The 17,864-nt window shown below is 33.1% G+C and overlaps 1 protein-coding gene across 2 annotated transcripts; it reads left to right on the top strand.

Annotated features, from left to right (window-relative positions):
• The first annotated feature begins 2,023 nt into the window (after positions 1–2,023).
• LOC133191931 (glycine receptor subunit alpha-2-like) lies at positions 2,024–15,555 on the top strand. Of its 2 annotated transcripts, none has more exons than XM_061327697.1 (8): positions 2,024–2,218; positions 7,288–7,358; positions 8,916–8,983; positions 9,083–9,309; positions 10,363–10,445; positions 12,686–12,844; positions 13,559–13,902; positions 14,037–15,555. In XM_061327697.1, exons 1-8 carry the CDS (start codon positions 2,154–2,156, stop codon positions 14,229–14,231), a joined length of 1,212 nt encoding a protein of 403 aa, XP_061183681.1. In that variant the 5' UTR covers positions 2,024–2,153; the 3' UTR covers positions 14,232–15,555. The 2 variants fall into 2 exon arrangements, with proteins under 2 accessions (XP_061183681.1, XP_061183682.1); XM_061327698.1 differs by having other exon boundaries at positions 2,026–2,147.
• The last annotated feature ends 2,309 nt before the right edge of the window (positions 15,556–17,864 follow it).

Below are 17,864 nucleotides of genomic sequence, written 5' to 3'. Positions count from 1 at the left end.
GCCCCAAAGAACACACTGTTTGCATGCAGTAAAAGCTCATTTATTAATGGAGAATTGTTTGGAATATATATGGTTTGAAAAGATTTTTTTGTCCAACCTCTCACCTCAAAGACCAGTGTTGCTGATAGTAGATGGCCATGCCTCTCATATTACACTTCAGGAAGCAACGAAGACAAATGACGTTGAAATATTCTGCTTGCCGCCTCACACAACGCATTGGACACAGCCACTGGACAGAAGTGTTTTTGGGCCCTTAAAGAAGGCATACTACAGGCATTGTGAATCATTTTTGAAATCAAATCCTGGCAGACAAATATCCAGATATGACTTTTGCGGAATTTTCTCTCATGCATATAATGAGAAAATGAATATGGTAAATATCTTTGGAGGTTTTAGAGCTACAGGTATTTTTCCTTTCAACCCTCTAGCTATTCCTGCAGAGGCATTTGGGCCATCAAAAACTTCTGTCTTAGCTTCAGTAACCAGCACTACCAGTGAGGGTGAAATTGCATCAGCTGAGAACGTGACAGTCTCTATTGGTCAATCAACCCAGGTTCCGCAGAGCTCCTTGTCAGTTTCAGAAGAAATTACAGAAGCACTTTAACTGCCAACAGTTGTCAAAGAACCAGCTCAAAGAAAAACTAAGAAAGTTCGTGGTGCAAGATGTGTAACAGAGAATGAATTCATCAATGAAATCAGACAAAAGGAGGAAAAAAGAGAAAAAGACCAGATGGAAAAAGAAATAAGAAAAAAAGAGCGTGAAGAAAAGAAACAAAAGAAAGAGATGGAAAAATTGAAGAAACAGCTTATTAAGCCTACAAGTAAATCAAAGAAGACTAAATCAAAGTCAAAGGAAAATATCCTTTCTCACACTGACACCATTAATTGCTGCTCCTACTGTGGGGGGTACTATTATGATGAAGATTCAGATGATGAGGACTGGGTTAAATGTACTAGTTGTGATGATTGGTACCACGAATCTTGCACTGGAAAATATGGACGCCAGCTAGAACATTTTGTATGTGACAAGCATCGATAATTTTTTTGATTTTGGTTTTCCACTTTTTTGAGTGTTAGAGAATGTTTACTTGTGTGAAATACCTTATATATTGGATGTTTTGAGTCACTGAATTATATTGATAATTTCATGTCATTAAAAAGTTAGAAAAACATATGCATTTCAATATTTTTCATAAATGAAAAAGGGTAAAGATAACGAACAGTGATCGATCTCAGAAAATTAATTAATTTTAATTCTGAAGAAAAAAAAATTAATTAATTAATTTTAACTTTTTTGTCGATAATATAAGGATGTGTAATTGTATCTTCAAAGACAATGTGTACTGTTATTTCATAATTTTCAACACTGTCCATTTACCCCAAATCTCTGGGGTAAGTGAACACTTTTTAAAATTTAACTTTTAAGCCCATATATTTCAAACCATTTGAATTAAGTTGAGAAATATTTTACACTACAAAAAGATAAGAGTGAACTATCAGTTTAGTATACTACAAGAAAGATTAGTTCAGATTAGAAGTTTTCAGACTCCAATTAAACCCTTAATGTGTCCACTTACCCCAGTTGCCCCTAAAGATTTAATTTTGCAAAACCAAATTCACAAGGCTGTTATTTGAATTACAATCGATGATATTAAATATACATGTGTATTTAAACAATTAAACTCAGCAAAATCGTTCGGAAAAAAAATCATTCATAGAATATTCAGAATTTACTCTTGAACACCTTTGCTTCCAAATTTGTAATTTAACGGAGAAAGAGTATTTCGAAGTGACAATTTCGTTTTTTTCTTAACATTTTACCCTAAATGAATATTAACACACACTGTGCAATTAACTTCTTTTCAACATTTCATAATTAAAAAAACACACTCTTTGGAGACTCTCAATAAATTATTAAATGTCCCAACGCCTTAATGCCAATATTAATCAGGGATACAAGAAAGCATCAGGATTTCATAGAGAACAGTGACGTGGAATGCATTCCAGTGACAGCACGGTCGATCGGAAACGCCACAAGGCATCCGCGGATTGTTACGTTTATCCGAATGGTGCATTGTAACAGAAAAAAGCAACAATAAAACATATTGTGGCTCATCTTAGAAGAACTTGGGGAAGCACTGACAGAGGTGACTATGTATCTGTGTACTCTGTTAATCTATCTGGCTATTTTACCACTGGCTTTATGTGAAATGGCGAGGTAGGGAACTTATCTTTTATCCTCCTATATTTCTAATTTTACTTCTTACAGAGAGTTTATCAAATTTTATGCCTATTTGTATTTTTTGTAAATGTTTTGTTTTATCTGTCTGCCTATGAGCACTTGCTTTTTTCCAAGGAGTAATTGATAACAAATGTTGTTTTGGGATAAGCTACGTGATACATGTACATATAGATGGTTCCACCAGATACTGTCTATTCAATTTGGTATACCTGGCAGAGAATTTAACGAAACTTGACAGAATCTTGCAACTGCACAATTGTACAGTATGCGCAAAATTATTTTTTAGCAATATGCATGTATTCATTTGGACAGGTAAAGAAAGTGAATAATATGTGTGTGACTTCAGCATTGGTAACGGACTTGAAACAAACCAAGCATATCAGAGGTTTATTAACGAGGCACATATGATGCCGGTAGTCTCATCAATGCCGCAACATTTGTGCACTAAAATGCCATTTGAAATCAAGCGGAAGAATAAACTCTGTCCAGTATTCGATATCTTGGTTATAATGGACTCCTTCAGAGGCGAAAACTAACATAATGTCTAACTCCTCATCTCCGATGATTTCTCATGAGGGGTTAAAGTTACATATCAGAGTTCTTAAACTAATCTCCATTCAATAGTAAAGTGCCGCAATAGTTTCAGTCATCCATATATTTGCATAGATGCTGCATATCACCTCCCAAATACCCAAAGGGATATTTTTCTCTGCAATCTATACATGTACATTTGTCGAGTCTTCGGGGGTTTTTTTTTACATCAAAGATTATTGTGAAAAATGAAATATAAAAACAAGAATTGATGAAAGATTAAACTGAGCATATTTTCAAGACCCCCCACTATTAATGAACATTCCTAATAAAACATTTTTTTCTCAGTGGTATTAGTTTTTCATTAGGCTCTTCCCTTATAAGATAAACATTTCCAAATATTGTTCTGACTAAACTTATGTATAAGGTCCTTCTTACTCGGGCTAAGAAGCTAATATATGATTGGAAAATAAATATATTAATGCTAAATTTTCCCCCTCAAAAATCAATTCATATCAAGCTTAATGCCTGTATTACAACGCTTTTTTTATTTGATTTTAAATACTGGACAGACGCTTTCATTCCCTTTTCTCTCAGATACTTTGGCATTATGCAACAACTACACAAAAAACTATCGATTAACAGGTATTTTGTTTGGATGTTACTAAAAAGTGGATAGCGAAACGGAACAGAAAACGGAATATAACACAAATATGCTATTCAGTCTAGAAACGACATACATTATATAAACTGTTAATATTTTATCAAGGATATTAATACGAGTTGATTTAATCATGTTTGATCCCTGAACATATGCATAGGTAAGGATATGGAATACAGAACAAAAAAAAATGTTCGAGTGGAGTAACCTAAGTGACGTCTATTCTGATCAGTATTTGCAACTTGTTTTTTAATAAAACCTGGCTCTGGGGTCATAAAACTTAGACGAGCTCACTTTTGATCTCAGTCTCACTTTTACTAAAGAGATGTATAAGGGAAAAGTGAGACTGAGATCAAAAGTGAGATCATCAAAGTTTTGTGGCCCCGGAGCACAGGCACTTGTTTCGGTAATAAATTTTTAACCCATAGTATAATAACACAAGGTATCTAACTCCGAATTACACGGAGTACTCCCCTCCCCCAGAATCGCACTCATTTACACTTTCAGAGGAAATACACTGACAAACTGTTTATAGCGAGCGCAGCGAGCTCAATAGACTAACGTGTAAGAACAGAGGAAATTCGGAATGACATATACGTCAGGCAAATTTTGGAGTGAAACCTTCCCAGAATTCCCTCACTACCAGGATTCCATGCGATAATGGCGAATATAAAATAATATAAAATATAAAAGACTGCAGTTTGCCGAGAGCTTAAAATTAACAAAAAATACATGCATTTACTATACAACGTATTTCGTTAAATATTACAGTAGGCCTGTAGTCTCGTTCAACCAGACGCTCGACTGTCTCCGTAAATTCCGACGTCATGTGACGTCACAGTCTAGACTGTGTCTCGTGCGGTTTGGAAGTTTGAAGTGGCGGATCAAAGATTACAAGTGTATGCTGTGTAAACGTTTTTCTGATGGTGCAACTGCGCTCGCCCCAACGGTCACACCGTAAAACATATTACCTATGTTATCTACACCTATGTTATCTGTAGATAAATTATCGTAGAAAACATAGGTATAAACAGTTTGCCAGTATATTTCCTCTAAAAGTGTAAATGAGTGCGATTCTGGGGGAGGGGGGGGGGACTCCATGTAAATCAGAGTTAGATACCTTGTGTTATTATTATACTATGGGTTAAAAATTTATTACCGAAACAAGTGCCTGTGCCCCGGAGCCAGGGCTTTGACAGTCACCCGAGTATCATGAGTTTCTCAGACTATGAGTACTTTGTGTCTGGGAATGGTCTGCACTTATATAACGTGTTTTTCAGGCCATGGGGACTCTATAACGAGCTATGGTTATAATCAAGCAGTTTTGTCTCCTAGAATTCAGGGGAGAAGAAGATAAATTTCAATACTTGACCAGCTTAGCCCTACCTTGGGGCCTGGCCCGGAAGCATCAATTCATTTAATATTAATGTAATGGGCTACTGTTCATTATTATCATGCAAAAAAAAAAACGCCTGCTGCATGTCCATAAGTAGAGAATAAGATTTTTAAAGATATAAATTACTTTCAATTTAAGAGCAATCCAAACCTAGGCCTGGGGCCTGAACCTAGAGCCTAGGCCCATATTTTTTTTAAATTATATATAGCAGGCTGGGTTGTGACGGTACATGTACATTTTGTCGTTCTGTACATATTGTCGTCGGCGACAATATGTACTTACCCTCACTGCATATATTGTCCTCCATCGGTACATATTGTCGCCAGCTAAAAAGTTACACTTGAACATATTGTCGTCTGCGACATTATGTGCCTATCTTCACTTCACATATTGTCGCCCCTCAGTTAGAGTTGCTTAAGGATTTCTTTTGTAGTTTTGTGAATGTAATTGGAATGCAAATCATACATACAGTACGTATCTCTTAGACAATTTCTGCAATTCTGACGGAACATATTGTCGTCCTATACATATTGCCGCCGGCGACATTGTGTACATCCCATTACTGCACATATTGTCGTACACCATTTTATATTGTCGCAGGCTATACATATTGTCGCCGGCGACAAGAATTGCGTACCCTTACTGCACATATTGAGAAAAATGATGATAATGATGATGATAATGAAGATGATGATTATGATGAGCCGGGAAAGTTAAGGAGGCTAGGTTGCACAAATGGTACATACATGAACAGATATCTTTAATTTGAAATATTTATGAATTAAGCAAACAATTTGTCTGCCAGATATCCATGCATAAATAAAGAGATTTTCAAGATGAAATAAATGTATTTCACAATTTTGATACAGGAATATGATTGATTGTTATAATGTTATGTCCCTTGTAAGATTATTTCACTCTTATGAGACGTCACCATACACAGTCGAAAGGCTTGAAATTTAGACCTTAACTCGGCCTGCCGAAACACGGGCCTAGGTTTTTAGCTCACCTGAGCCGAAGGCTCAAGTGAGTTTTTCTGAAATGTGTTCGTCGTATGTCGTTGTTGTCGTAGACTTTTCACAATTTCATCTTCTTTTCAAGAACCACTGGGTCAATTTCAACCAAACGTGACACAGAGTATCACTGGGTGAAATGAATTCAAATTTGTCCAAATGATGGGCCACGCCCTCTTTGAAGGGGAGATAATTTAGATTTTGTGAAAATTTAATGACATCTTTCAAATATCTTCTTCTCAAGAACCACTGGGCCCGGTGAGTAAAAACTTATGTGCAAGCTTTATTACCTAGTCTAAATTTACGTATGTTCAAATCATTATCCCGGGGGTAGGGTGAGGCCACAATTGGCGATTAAAGTTTGGAATAGGAATAAATTGCTTGTTAAATGTCCATGAGAAGAGAAAGTGTAAAGATTAAAGTGTAACGATTAAATTTATTTCTCATTAACTGGCCTGTTTAACATAACGTATAAAAGTATATGTTTTCTCCAAAGCATTATTTTTAAGTGAATGAAAAACACAATCAATAAATATATTTTTCTCATATACAATACCTAGTACGAATGATTCTGTGGAGATAAGTACTTTTAACATTTGATTAAAAGATTCTCTTGCAATAATATCATTTACAAATATATTCATAAACTCTCAGGATAGCAGACTGTTGTATTTTTTTAATTATAGCTTTCAGATATGATTTCAGTACTGGCGTTAAAACAAACCTCCTAGCTCCCTCAAGATTACAATAAAGACGATAACGATTTTTACCGTTCGCCTGTAGAGCTTAGTTGCGTGTTTTTGTCCCAAAGAGGGTCCTTCATGCATATCGAATGCACCATCCTCTGGTTCAATGCATGTTAATGCTCAATTTTTTGCATAATTGATATGGCATAGACAAAACAACGAATAATAAAGAGGTGTCATTATAACATCAGATAATTGCATCCTTTCACGCATTTATCGCAATGATAATCATTACTGAATATATATATATATATATATATATATATATATATATATATATATATATATATATATGATTAGATTAAGAACATATTTTGTTTGTTTGTTGTTTAACGTCCCTCTCGAGAAGTTTTCACTCATATGGAGACGCCGGCACTTGCCGGCGAAGAGCTGGAAATTTTGACCTATATTCGGCACTTAGGGCCATTGAGCAGTGAGGGATCTTTTTCGTGCCAGCATCTACTGTGACAAGGGACCTTGGTTTATACGATCTCATTCGAAGGGCCGGTCTCCACTATCCCACAGTGGGATTCGAACCCGCGACGTAAGGATCAACTCCTTCCTTCACGACTATAGGGCAGACACTCTAACCACTGAGACAAGCGGGCGACCGATTAAGAACATAACTTCTCAATTTAAATCATGTTTATTAAGAAAGTTTATCACTATATCATACATGTATCATTGTTTGTTTTTAGGCGTGATGTTTTGCAGAAATTGCTTGATAACAATACTTATGACAACAGAATTGCACCTAATTATGAAGAAGGTAGGTGACATGAAAACACCCAAACGCAAAACAAAGTAAGGACAGGCAAGTATAATCAAATATTATTAATAATTGGTTTCTCTTTTGTTTAGCACAATTTTATTGACAATACATGTATGTCCCTGGAATTGGTTTTGGTGTCTTTGTAAACTAATTTTAAATTCAACATTCTACGGATATGCATTGGATAAGCTTGATAGTATGCTACAAACTTCAAAATTTCAAACTAATTAATTTCATATTGATTGATTCAAATCTATATTAAAATTTCTAATGACCTTATGTTCATTAAACAGCTTTCCTCATATACCCTTATTATGATTGCTTTGAAGTACATGTATATGTTATGCAAAATTCAAACCCAATCATTTAAATCATGAAAAGTCAACGTTCTGCAATTATTTTTTTTTTAAAATTGACTTGGATGTGATTTCAGAGACCATTATTTATTTGTAATTGACTCGATATCTTTAAAACCTTGTCAAAATTTATTGAACTCATTTTCTATTTCCGAGGAGTTTATGTCCTGTAGCCTTATTTTGGGTAGTTACTACCAAATTTATATTCTGTAAATATGTTTCTCATCTCAACTAGTAAACTATAAGTATTTACTAAACATTTGTGATCCCTAATTCTTTGTTAGCTTCTCAGACTTTTGGCTTGTTCCTGAATCTCTAGTCTAAGACCAGTTACAACTGTTTTTTTTCAAGTTTATCTTGCTTAAATGGTGATAAAATGTGTTCAATGATATTCTTACATTTCAATAGGAGTCCGCAAAGTAATAAATATATTAAAATAATAAAATCATTGGAGTAAAAATACTCACCTTTGAGATTCCAACACGAATTGTTGATTCTAGTTTGTTACTACGTGATATCTTTTGGGGTCAGGAAATCTAAATTAGAAAGATTTAGCTATGTTTTAAAATGTTCTCTAAAGAATCATTATACAAACATGTTCATTTGTTAAAGAAATGCACATAAGTTCTTTAGGCAGGCTGGATTCTAAATGATTAATTAGGATACTTGACAAGAATGATATTTAAATAGAGGTCCAATGTTTTTCTTTTAATATTATCAATGGAAAAGTAAAGTAAAATATTTTTACCCAATAATTTCTCAGATTTGTGGAGTCTACTTGCTTCTTGCATACCGGTAAAATCTATACATATGATTACGTAGTGCATTTTTTCTACTGATAGAAATAATAAATATATTAAAAAGAATATGCGCGTTCATTGTTTTACTATTAATCTAGTTTCCCAGGAAAATATTACGATCGATTTACATAATGCAGTGGAATAAAACGTGTGTCTTTCATTTACTATATACATTATATATTCATGTACGAGGAAGATTTCAACAAAATTTTGTCACTAATTGTACGAAAGAGATCCTTTGGGATTCACAAAATTTATTTAATATCTTGTTTTTCAAATGAATCTTTATCCGGTAAATGCCTGTCATGTTACTCAACGTAACTATAAAAAATATTTGTTCTTTTAAGAAGAAAGTATCATAGAAAAATAAGATGTAACCCTTTGTTTATGTGTTGCAGATAGAGCAACCAATGTGACACTGAAATTGTCTATCATCAGTATCGATTCCATCAATGAAATTTCAATGGTGAGATTATCTTCATTACATTTCTACATGCACCTCTCAAATCATATCTTTTAATGTAATCTCCCGTCCACTCAAGTTGTTCAATTTGTATGTTCACAGGATTTCTCTCTCAATTTATTTCTTTACCAAACATGGGTGGATCCGCGCCTTAATTTCACAAAGTACAGTAATTTTTCAAGTCTGGAACTTGACCAGAAAATGATTGAGAATGTTTGGGTTCCTGATACGTACTTTCCAAACGAAAAACAAGCCACATTCCATACAGTTACAGTGAACAACAAATTGCTGCATATTTACCAGAATGGAACTGTGTTCTACAGCATAAGGTGAGTCTGGTCTAATGTTATCTGTTTGTGTAGGGTGAAAGCATCAATTAACTCAAAATTCATTACTTTTGTCCATTCTGGGTTTTCTTTTTCCTGATGGGACGAGGTAAATACTATTTAGGTACAACATGTGGTAAGTTATATTCAGTATAAAATATTTAAATTTAATTTCGACGTCTTTCGGGGGAAATTAAAAATCTTGATTGTTTTTATTATCTTTCGACAAATTACAGTAAGCCTTTTGGTAACAAAATACCTGGAAAACATGCAATAAGGTGTCAACTGTGTTTGTTTTGTTTTGTTTGTTGTTGTTTGTTTTTTTGTTTTTGTTTTGTTTTTGTTTTTTTTGTTTACGTTTTATGTCAACTTATGAAAGCCCTAATTTGATTGGTGCCTCTCAATGAGAGGAGCAGTTAAGCCCGTAAAATACAAATGAAGTTTTTCAGGGGTCCCACGACCACGTGTGAACCCAGGACGCATGACGTTGAGAGATGGTTTTCTTATTGGTTTTGGTACATTAACGTAGAACTAGGAATACTGAAAATGTTGAATATGAGCCTAGAAAGAGCGAGCATAAAATATGATTTATAACATCGACCATGAATTTCTGGATCCCTTGTAAGAATTATGCTCCATTAACGCGATTTGGATGACAGACTTCTGATCGAGTAACAATGGCCAGGAAAAACTTCACCCGAGTTTGATACTTGATTTTCATGTTTGGCTTTTTCATACTTCAAAACTTTACAAAAACCTGATGGAAAATTCCGAGTTGTACTTTAATTTCGTGTAATAACCTCTTTCTTAACCTAAAAAAAAAAAAGATGAAACCCCTTTCAACAGATTTTTTTAAAATTCTTATTTGGAAAACATTTGTTTTCTTATTTTTTTATGCATATAATCTTCAACAATGATTAGTCTGAAATAAGTTTTGTTTTTACATTATTTCACATGAACACATTTGCCGTAAGAAATTAACGAAAACATAAGGAATTACCGACTTTTTATGCGTTCTCTGTGATTAAATTACTTATATCATATTTCTCTCGCCAGATTGTCAATGACGCTGACTTGTACCATGAAACTTCACAACTTCCCACTTGATGACCAAGAATGCACTATTTTTTTGGAAAGCTGTAAGTATTGATTGGGAAAAGGCTTCACAGAGGAAATTCCGGAGGGTGATATAGCGCACAATTTAATAGTCACCTTAGAAGGTTGATCGTCAAGGAGGAAACATTTAGATTGATGACCATTGTTTAAGCAATCGATTTTTCTGTCGCTGAGGAAAGAAGTAATTTTTTTCTTTCTTTTTTTTTTCTCTGGTCATAATATTTATGGTCAAACAATATTTTGTATATTTTATTCCAATATGTAAACACTTTCAGAATGTGTTTTCTCTGTCATAAAATGTTAGGTTTATATGAGATGAGAAGAACTTCATCGCAAGGTAAAGGACATCCTCACAACATCAGGGATCTTGAGTTCATTCGTGGCCGTAGAACCCCTGAAAACTTTCATTCGTTTCTTTTTCCGGCCAAAGTCTCTCTTTGAGAAGCCGAAATCAAATTGCGCTTTTCATTAGTTGCATAAAATGTAAACAAAAAGTAAGCAGTAAGCAGATGACATGTTGTTTATCACCGAAAGTTAAATGTGAATGGTCAGGAGTAAGAAAAACAGTTTTCGTAACCCCCCCCCCCCCCCGAAATACGTCGCTACCGTCTGCCAGTAAAAACCCGAATGAAATTTGTCAGGGGTCCCTCTGCCACGAGTTGACTCATGATCCCTGACCTTGTGAGGATGGGTAAAAGATCGTAGAATTAAAAAAAATAACAAAATACAATAAAAGCGCATATTCTCTATAAGGCCATTCCAAGTTTTTTCTACGTTTAGCGTCCGCGTGCGCCTTGGTTTTCGGCACCCCATATCAGAAAAAAAAAATCAGGAGTCCTAAAATTGATTATTTTGGTCAAAATTTTGGAAATTTGTCAAGTTCTTTAAATATTTCTCACTAGTATGTCATATTATGTATATTTTAAGCCCTTGTGATCCCTTGATTTTACCAAACAGAAGATATTTCTATGAGAAAAATAGATTCATAAGATCAAATCATTTGAATGATGTCATATTTATTACTGTAAAGTCTGTGTTTTATTTTTTGGCTTGTGTGTTTTTTGCGAATAGGTAGGTAGGTTTTTGAAAGATGGGTGGACGCTAAACAGAGAAAAAACTTGGAATGGCCTAATAACTAGGTGCTCAGAGAAGATATGGTTTCCTCTAAATTTTATACTCACTTTTTTTACGTTTTTTTTTGTTTTTTTTTTTTTTGTTTTTTTTTTTTGTTTGTTTTTTTTTTTGTTTTTTTATTTATTTATTTTTTTTTTTTTTTTAGCCCAGTTGTACAATTGTTTTCAAAGAAAATATTATAGAAATTCCTAATATCTAAATATGAAGGATATTAATGCAGGTTTACTTTAAATATTTTAATTAGTCAGAAACCTGAGATGATTCTCTCCTATACCCTACGCTGCACATCTATTTTTAAAGCTAATAAAAATAGACATATCATTGTTCCATAACACTGGAATGTTCACGTATACTCATGCACCTGTTATAAAGGTACAGTTAGTTAGCCAAGGTTATGAATACTGAAACTGTTTGCCATTATTTACATTTGTAAATTTCGCTAATTTATAGAATTACATTTTTATCAAATATAAATAAGCAAAACTACTACAAAATAGGTGAAAAATTGATTCGTGTATAAAAGAAACCAGGAAAAAAAGGAGAACAAGGTTGATTGTAAATTGACACCAGCCTTATTATCTGTTCGATTAGGCAACGCTAAAAAAATCCTCGGGGGAAGAGGTTGCTCTAAGTTTATGGCGGTAGGGAGAAAGGTTGCGAAGTCCTCCATAAACCAGATTATTTTCTTGATTATAGATTCGTTTGTTGTTTGAGTGAAATACGTTCTGGATGTAGTCCTCGATGTGCTAATTCCTGAATGGATTCTATATACGGAGCGGATACACCATATTTATATATTTCCTTTATAGTGCAATGAAATTTATTATGAAATTACTATCTATCTGATGTTATTACAGACTTTTGTGACAATCTTGGTCAATGAGACAGTGAAGACAATAGAAAAGCATTAAAAGAGTTGCGAGATCCGTAATTAGCTAGGGAGTGATAGTTTTGAAAAATTCTGATATAACATGAACCCTCAGCTGTAGAGTCTGGGTAGTTCCTTGTAAAATGAATCACTTTAGAGGTTCCTATCAAAATTGCATCATACCCTTGTTTAGCTATAAAACTGTTTATATTCTTCGTCACTTTTCTACATAAATTTGAGAATTTTTTTGATATTTTGCAGATGCATATAGCATTGAGAACGTGGTATTCCACTGGGACACTAAGGATCCTGTAATATTGATGAATGCCGAGGAGAATGACCAACAAGAAACGCCACAGTTTTACTTTTATAACCCAATAGCGACGGGCTCGTGTGAGAAAACCACGTCATTTGGTCCGAGTAAGGTCCCTTTTACAACAGCTTTTACAGAAAAAAGGAAAAAATCAATACTAAAACAATGAAAAATATGGAAATAAAAATAATTATTTCCGTATAATTGGCTTTTTTACAGAAAAAGCATTTGAAAGACATGAATTATTCCTAACAGATAGTACAATCTCTAGGAGACAATGCAATGAAAGCTACTTGCGTGTGTTTGAAATTGATGTGTCAGCTTCGATCTAAACTCAATACTTTCAATTCTTAAAATTCAATTATTGTTGTTATCATTGTTATCAAGAAAGTAAAGCATTCATTATTTAAAATTCCAGGCCATTGCAAAAAAAATAAATTTAATTTAATTTTCAATTACTATTGATGTATATGTAGAAGTTAATGGCGAGTTAGCTGTTGGTGTTTGTACAACGCAGTCCTATTTGCTGCCTGATCTTCTGTTTCTATCTTGCTAATTTAATGAAACAAAATCAAATTTAAAGCAGATTAAATTCAAGCTCCGTTAAGTTTTCAACTCTTTCATTATTAATTTAATTTAAAAGAATAGTCTGATTTGTTTGCAAAACCACAGTAAAACTGCATATGCTATATTACAGGAAATAGCTTTGATGAATTACATTTCAATCCATATGGAATCGTTTTATCTACATTAATTTAAGCTAATGAGTGTATCTACATGTACATGTATACTATATTGACGCCAATGTAATTTTGTTTCAGACAATGAATTTGCATGTCTCCAGGCTAAACTTTTCTTCAGAAGAAACATTGGCTACTACTTAGCACAAATATTCGTGCCGAGTGTTCTAATTGTAATTCTCTCCTGGATCTCGTTCTGGATTCACGTGGATGCAATTCCCGCGAGAATATCATTAGGAGTTCTGTGTGTGCTCACCATGACAACCCAGAGTTCTGGTATCAGGAATTCCCTTCCACGTGTGTCCTACATAAAGGCAATAGATGTGTGGATGTCGACAGGACTAGTTTTTGTTTTTGCTGCCTTATTAGAATATGCTTACATAAACGTTCAAACACGAAGACATGTCAAATCTACATCTATGAAGGTATAAAAGAGTTCACAGCCAATTACCATTATACAAGCTTGATTTTATTTTCAATAAATTATTGAGAAAAAAAAATTATAATGTAAATTATACAAAGTACTTCAATATTTTCAAGATGTCAAACGTCATTTTAGGGCACGATTCGCCAATCCAAGGGTCCCATTCTCCCATCAAATGGGAATGCCGACCGACGAGCAGAAGTCGATTTCTTACAAAGAGCACGGCAAGTGGACAAGATTTCTCGTATTGCATTTCCAACAAGCTTTCTTGTATTCAATATAGTGTTTTGGACGTATTACCTGATACATCGATACGTTGTTAACAAGTGACTTTTGTTACAAACACGAGAAACGTTTTCATTGTTTACCTCACAGAGCTTTCAAAACAAAAATAATTTTACATAATATGTTACAGTCTAAAGTACAGATGGTGTTTCGGATTTTGTATTTAATTTTATTTGGGATACTCAAAGAGCTTTTCATTTCTTACTTTATATGTATGTATTCTTACTAATCAATCAGACAAAAAAATCTTCTGCATGAGATGATTTAGTCAGAGAAAGTTATTATAGGTTTTGAAAAAGAAATTCATAAACATTTAATAGAAATGAATACCATGAAAAAAACATTCCATGTTTCCTACTATATTTTTTTTGTAATAGAGATATTACAAAAATGAATGATTGTAATTCTTTTATAATTTTTTTTTTGTTACTTTTACTTTAAAACACATCATGATTTAAGAAACATTATTAGATTTGAATTTTATATATTAGTAAAAACACATACACTGTACCTACATGTATTAGATTGACCATCAATGATAAACCTTATCATTTGAAAGAAGTTGTTCATTATAACAGTCTTACTCTTCTTGAAGTCTGTATTGGTGGTCATAGTTTTTATGAACTCCTTAATTTTTTTATGTGCACACGTTTTTTACAAAAAAAATACTGCACATTGATGCGATGACAGTTTTGTGCCGTAATAGTAAATGAATAATGTAATGATATTTACACGTATTGAGCAACAATTTGTTAAAGAGTTTTGGTAAAAAAATGTTCTCTCGCAAAGCTAGTCAGCATAGGCCTTATGTATATGCATGTTTTACATAGAACTTGAGTAGATATTTTTTCATCGACTCTGCTTAGACGTTTTCTTATAGATTCTCACATCGCTCTTACCCATTAATAAGCGTTTCCCTGCGTTCACCATTAGATAATTCATCAAAAGATCATCAGATATTGCAACTTGGCCATATTTACCAAATCTTTCCAAATGTGATTTTTACTACATTGAAAAACCTCCATCGTGATTTTTTCACAGTGATTGATAAAGGCAATAATGTTTTTCTATGCATTTAATTATTAATACTTTATCTTGCACGCACTGTTATAACCTTTTTACATGCACGAATCAATCAGATTATATGTTTCTTACACAGAAGTCGAACTTCATTGGTTGCATATTATTATTCATGAGCTACTATTTTCTAATCAAGATTGTTGGACTTGAGTTTATGTGGATTGGTCTTTTTTTTTAATGATGTATGATTGTTGAATAATCAATTATTGAAACTTAAGTAGATAAAATATTTCAAATTGAATATAATTTTTTTTCCTCTTCATGGAGTAAAATAATGAATCTTTTTCAAGTTTAATATTTATTGATACTCTGATAAGAGAGATAACTTTGAATGACATAAAAGTCTATTATTCTTTAAAAATTTGACAAGTTGAAATGTCTTTGTCCAATAGCCATGCTATATAATTGTATGTAATTTACTTATAAAATACATTTCTTTTGGAAAAATCATAAGCATTAAAGCAACATTTTATATGAGTGAACACAGCGATTATGAACCTAGTAAATACATAATATACATTGTAAAAGATTATTTTCCAATAGTACGCACATCTTTAAGTTCAATTCAAATAGAGCTACTCTTAATATGCATTTTTTTTTCTACATTTAAAATAAAACGAGATGTTCAATTGGCCACTATGTCTAATTCGATAATGTAAGTTGAAATATAAAAACCGTTATCATATAAAAACACACCCCCTCCGCACAAATGGAATATATGGAGATAACGAACAGTATTCAAGCTCAAAAGTCCATTAAACAATACAAAATAGGAGCAGAGCAAACACGGACCTCCAAAACATTAGAGGTGGGATCAGCTGCCATGGATCCAATCTGGTTGTTGTTAAGAGATTCGCAAAATAAACACATTCTTCCTTTAATATAAAACAAAGATCAATCATACTGTTGAAGTAAACAGACATACCTATGCATATTGTTAACACAGTCAGAATTGTCTGATGAGATTTTTGTTGTGATTAGTTATTCGTGAAATCCAAGGATATGAATTTCCCCGACATTCTACAATCTCTTCAATGTACGCCTAAAAGTATTTCAAAATACAGAATACATTAGCGTTTGTAAGGTTGGTAGTTATTAAGGATGGAGGTGTTTTCGCTTGTCTTTACATGATATCACAAGTTGGTTTGCACAGAGAGAGAGAGAGAATATGTGTAAACGAGGAATCTGTGAATGAATAAATATTCATTAAATTTTAGTATCTTCACCGATACTTAATTTGAAACTATCCTCTGCCAACATAGGTGACTCAAACCAAAAATGCAATTAAATCGCACAGAAGACAGTTGTGCATAAATGTTTCGTATTTTCAATTCCTTAGTTTCTTCAAATTGTAAGTACAAGCATCATTGATACATTTTCAAAAATCAGAAATTGATTAACATATACTTTTCACTAAAGAAATTGGCAGATAAGCACTTTATAAAAAAAAAATGCTTTCTCATTATTTAAAACACGGAGGAAAAAGAAAAAAAAAAGGTAAAATTTAATGGCATTCTGATTTTCATCAAAGGGCCAATAGTTTTTACTTCTCATCTATGAGTAGCAAATATAATGTTTCACTGAATTGCATTGGCTTTTCTGAAGAAAAAACTTAAGCTCTTCTTAAAATAACACAAGTTAACTATTGTAAGTAGATTTGGTACATGAATTTTCCTATTCAAATTTGACATTTTCTCTAAAAAGTAATATCTCCTTTAAATCAGGCAGACCTGAGCAATTTATGAATTATTATGATATGATATTCAAAATACTTCATATTTTCCCCTTTTTTATATTTGGTTGAAATAAAAACCAGTAAACAAAGAAAAAAATGTATTTGTGTAAACGTCATTTATAACAGTATATAGTTTATATTCCAGTTCCAAACAAATACAGCAAGAGGCCACATTTTCAAAACAAAAAATATTATATCGTTAGGAACCATGGCAACATCGCTCATCAAAATTAAAGCCTAGTTTGAAGTTGATTAATCACACTATTAACACTAGTTTGTAGTCGATTAAGTTGATTAATCACACTATTAACACTAGTTTGTAGTCGATTAAGTTGATTAATCACACTATTAACACTAGTTTGTAGTTGATTAAGTAGACGGAGTCCTCCGTAGTCAAATTTAATATAAAATATTGCCTTACAAATAATATGAAACATGTCAGACAAAATACGACCCAGCAATAGGTTGCATTTACAAACAAGGTCATAACGACCGTAGAATTTGCGAAAATCTGACTTTAAATAGGGTTTTTGAAATCCTTGTAACATCAACTTTTTTGTCAGTAGCTTAACTCGTTTAAAAGAATCGATCGTATTCAGAGCATATTCGTATCGAATCAGTTGGGAGACATAAAAGACTATTAATTTTGCAGGTGATGTTGGAATATTGCTACATAAATACTAGTAAGGGAAGTTGACGATGGAAAAGCTAAGTCCTCCCCTTCGTTATGCAGTTTAGTTCAGTTTAGTTGGTCCTTATCGTCTATAGTGATTAAAACATCCAAATATGAAACAGATGTGGCAGACTTTATGGTGACTTTCATTTCGAGATCACTGGGATACATTGAGTCGATATAGGAATGA

The sequence above is a fragment of the Saccostrea echinata genome, unplaced genomic scaffold (assembly GCF_033153115.1).
Source record: "Saccostrea echinata isolate AGI-Se365-2 ecotype Australia unplaced genomic scaffold, CSIRO_AGI_Sech_v1 ptg000025l, whole genome shotgun sequence".
NCBI lineage: Eukaryota > Metazoa > Mollusca > Bivalvia > Ostreida > Ostreidae > Saccostrea > Saccostrea echinata.
Note: the sequence above shows the minus strand (reverse complement) of the source record. Positions and strands in the feature narration are given on the sequence as shown.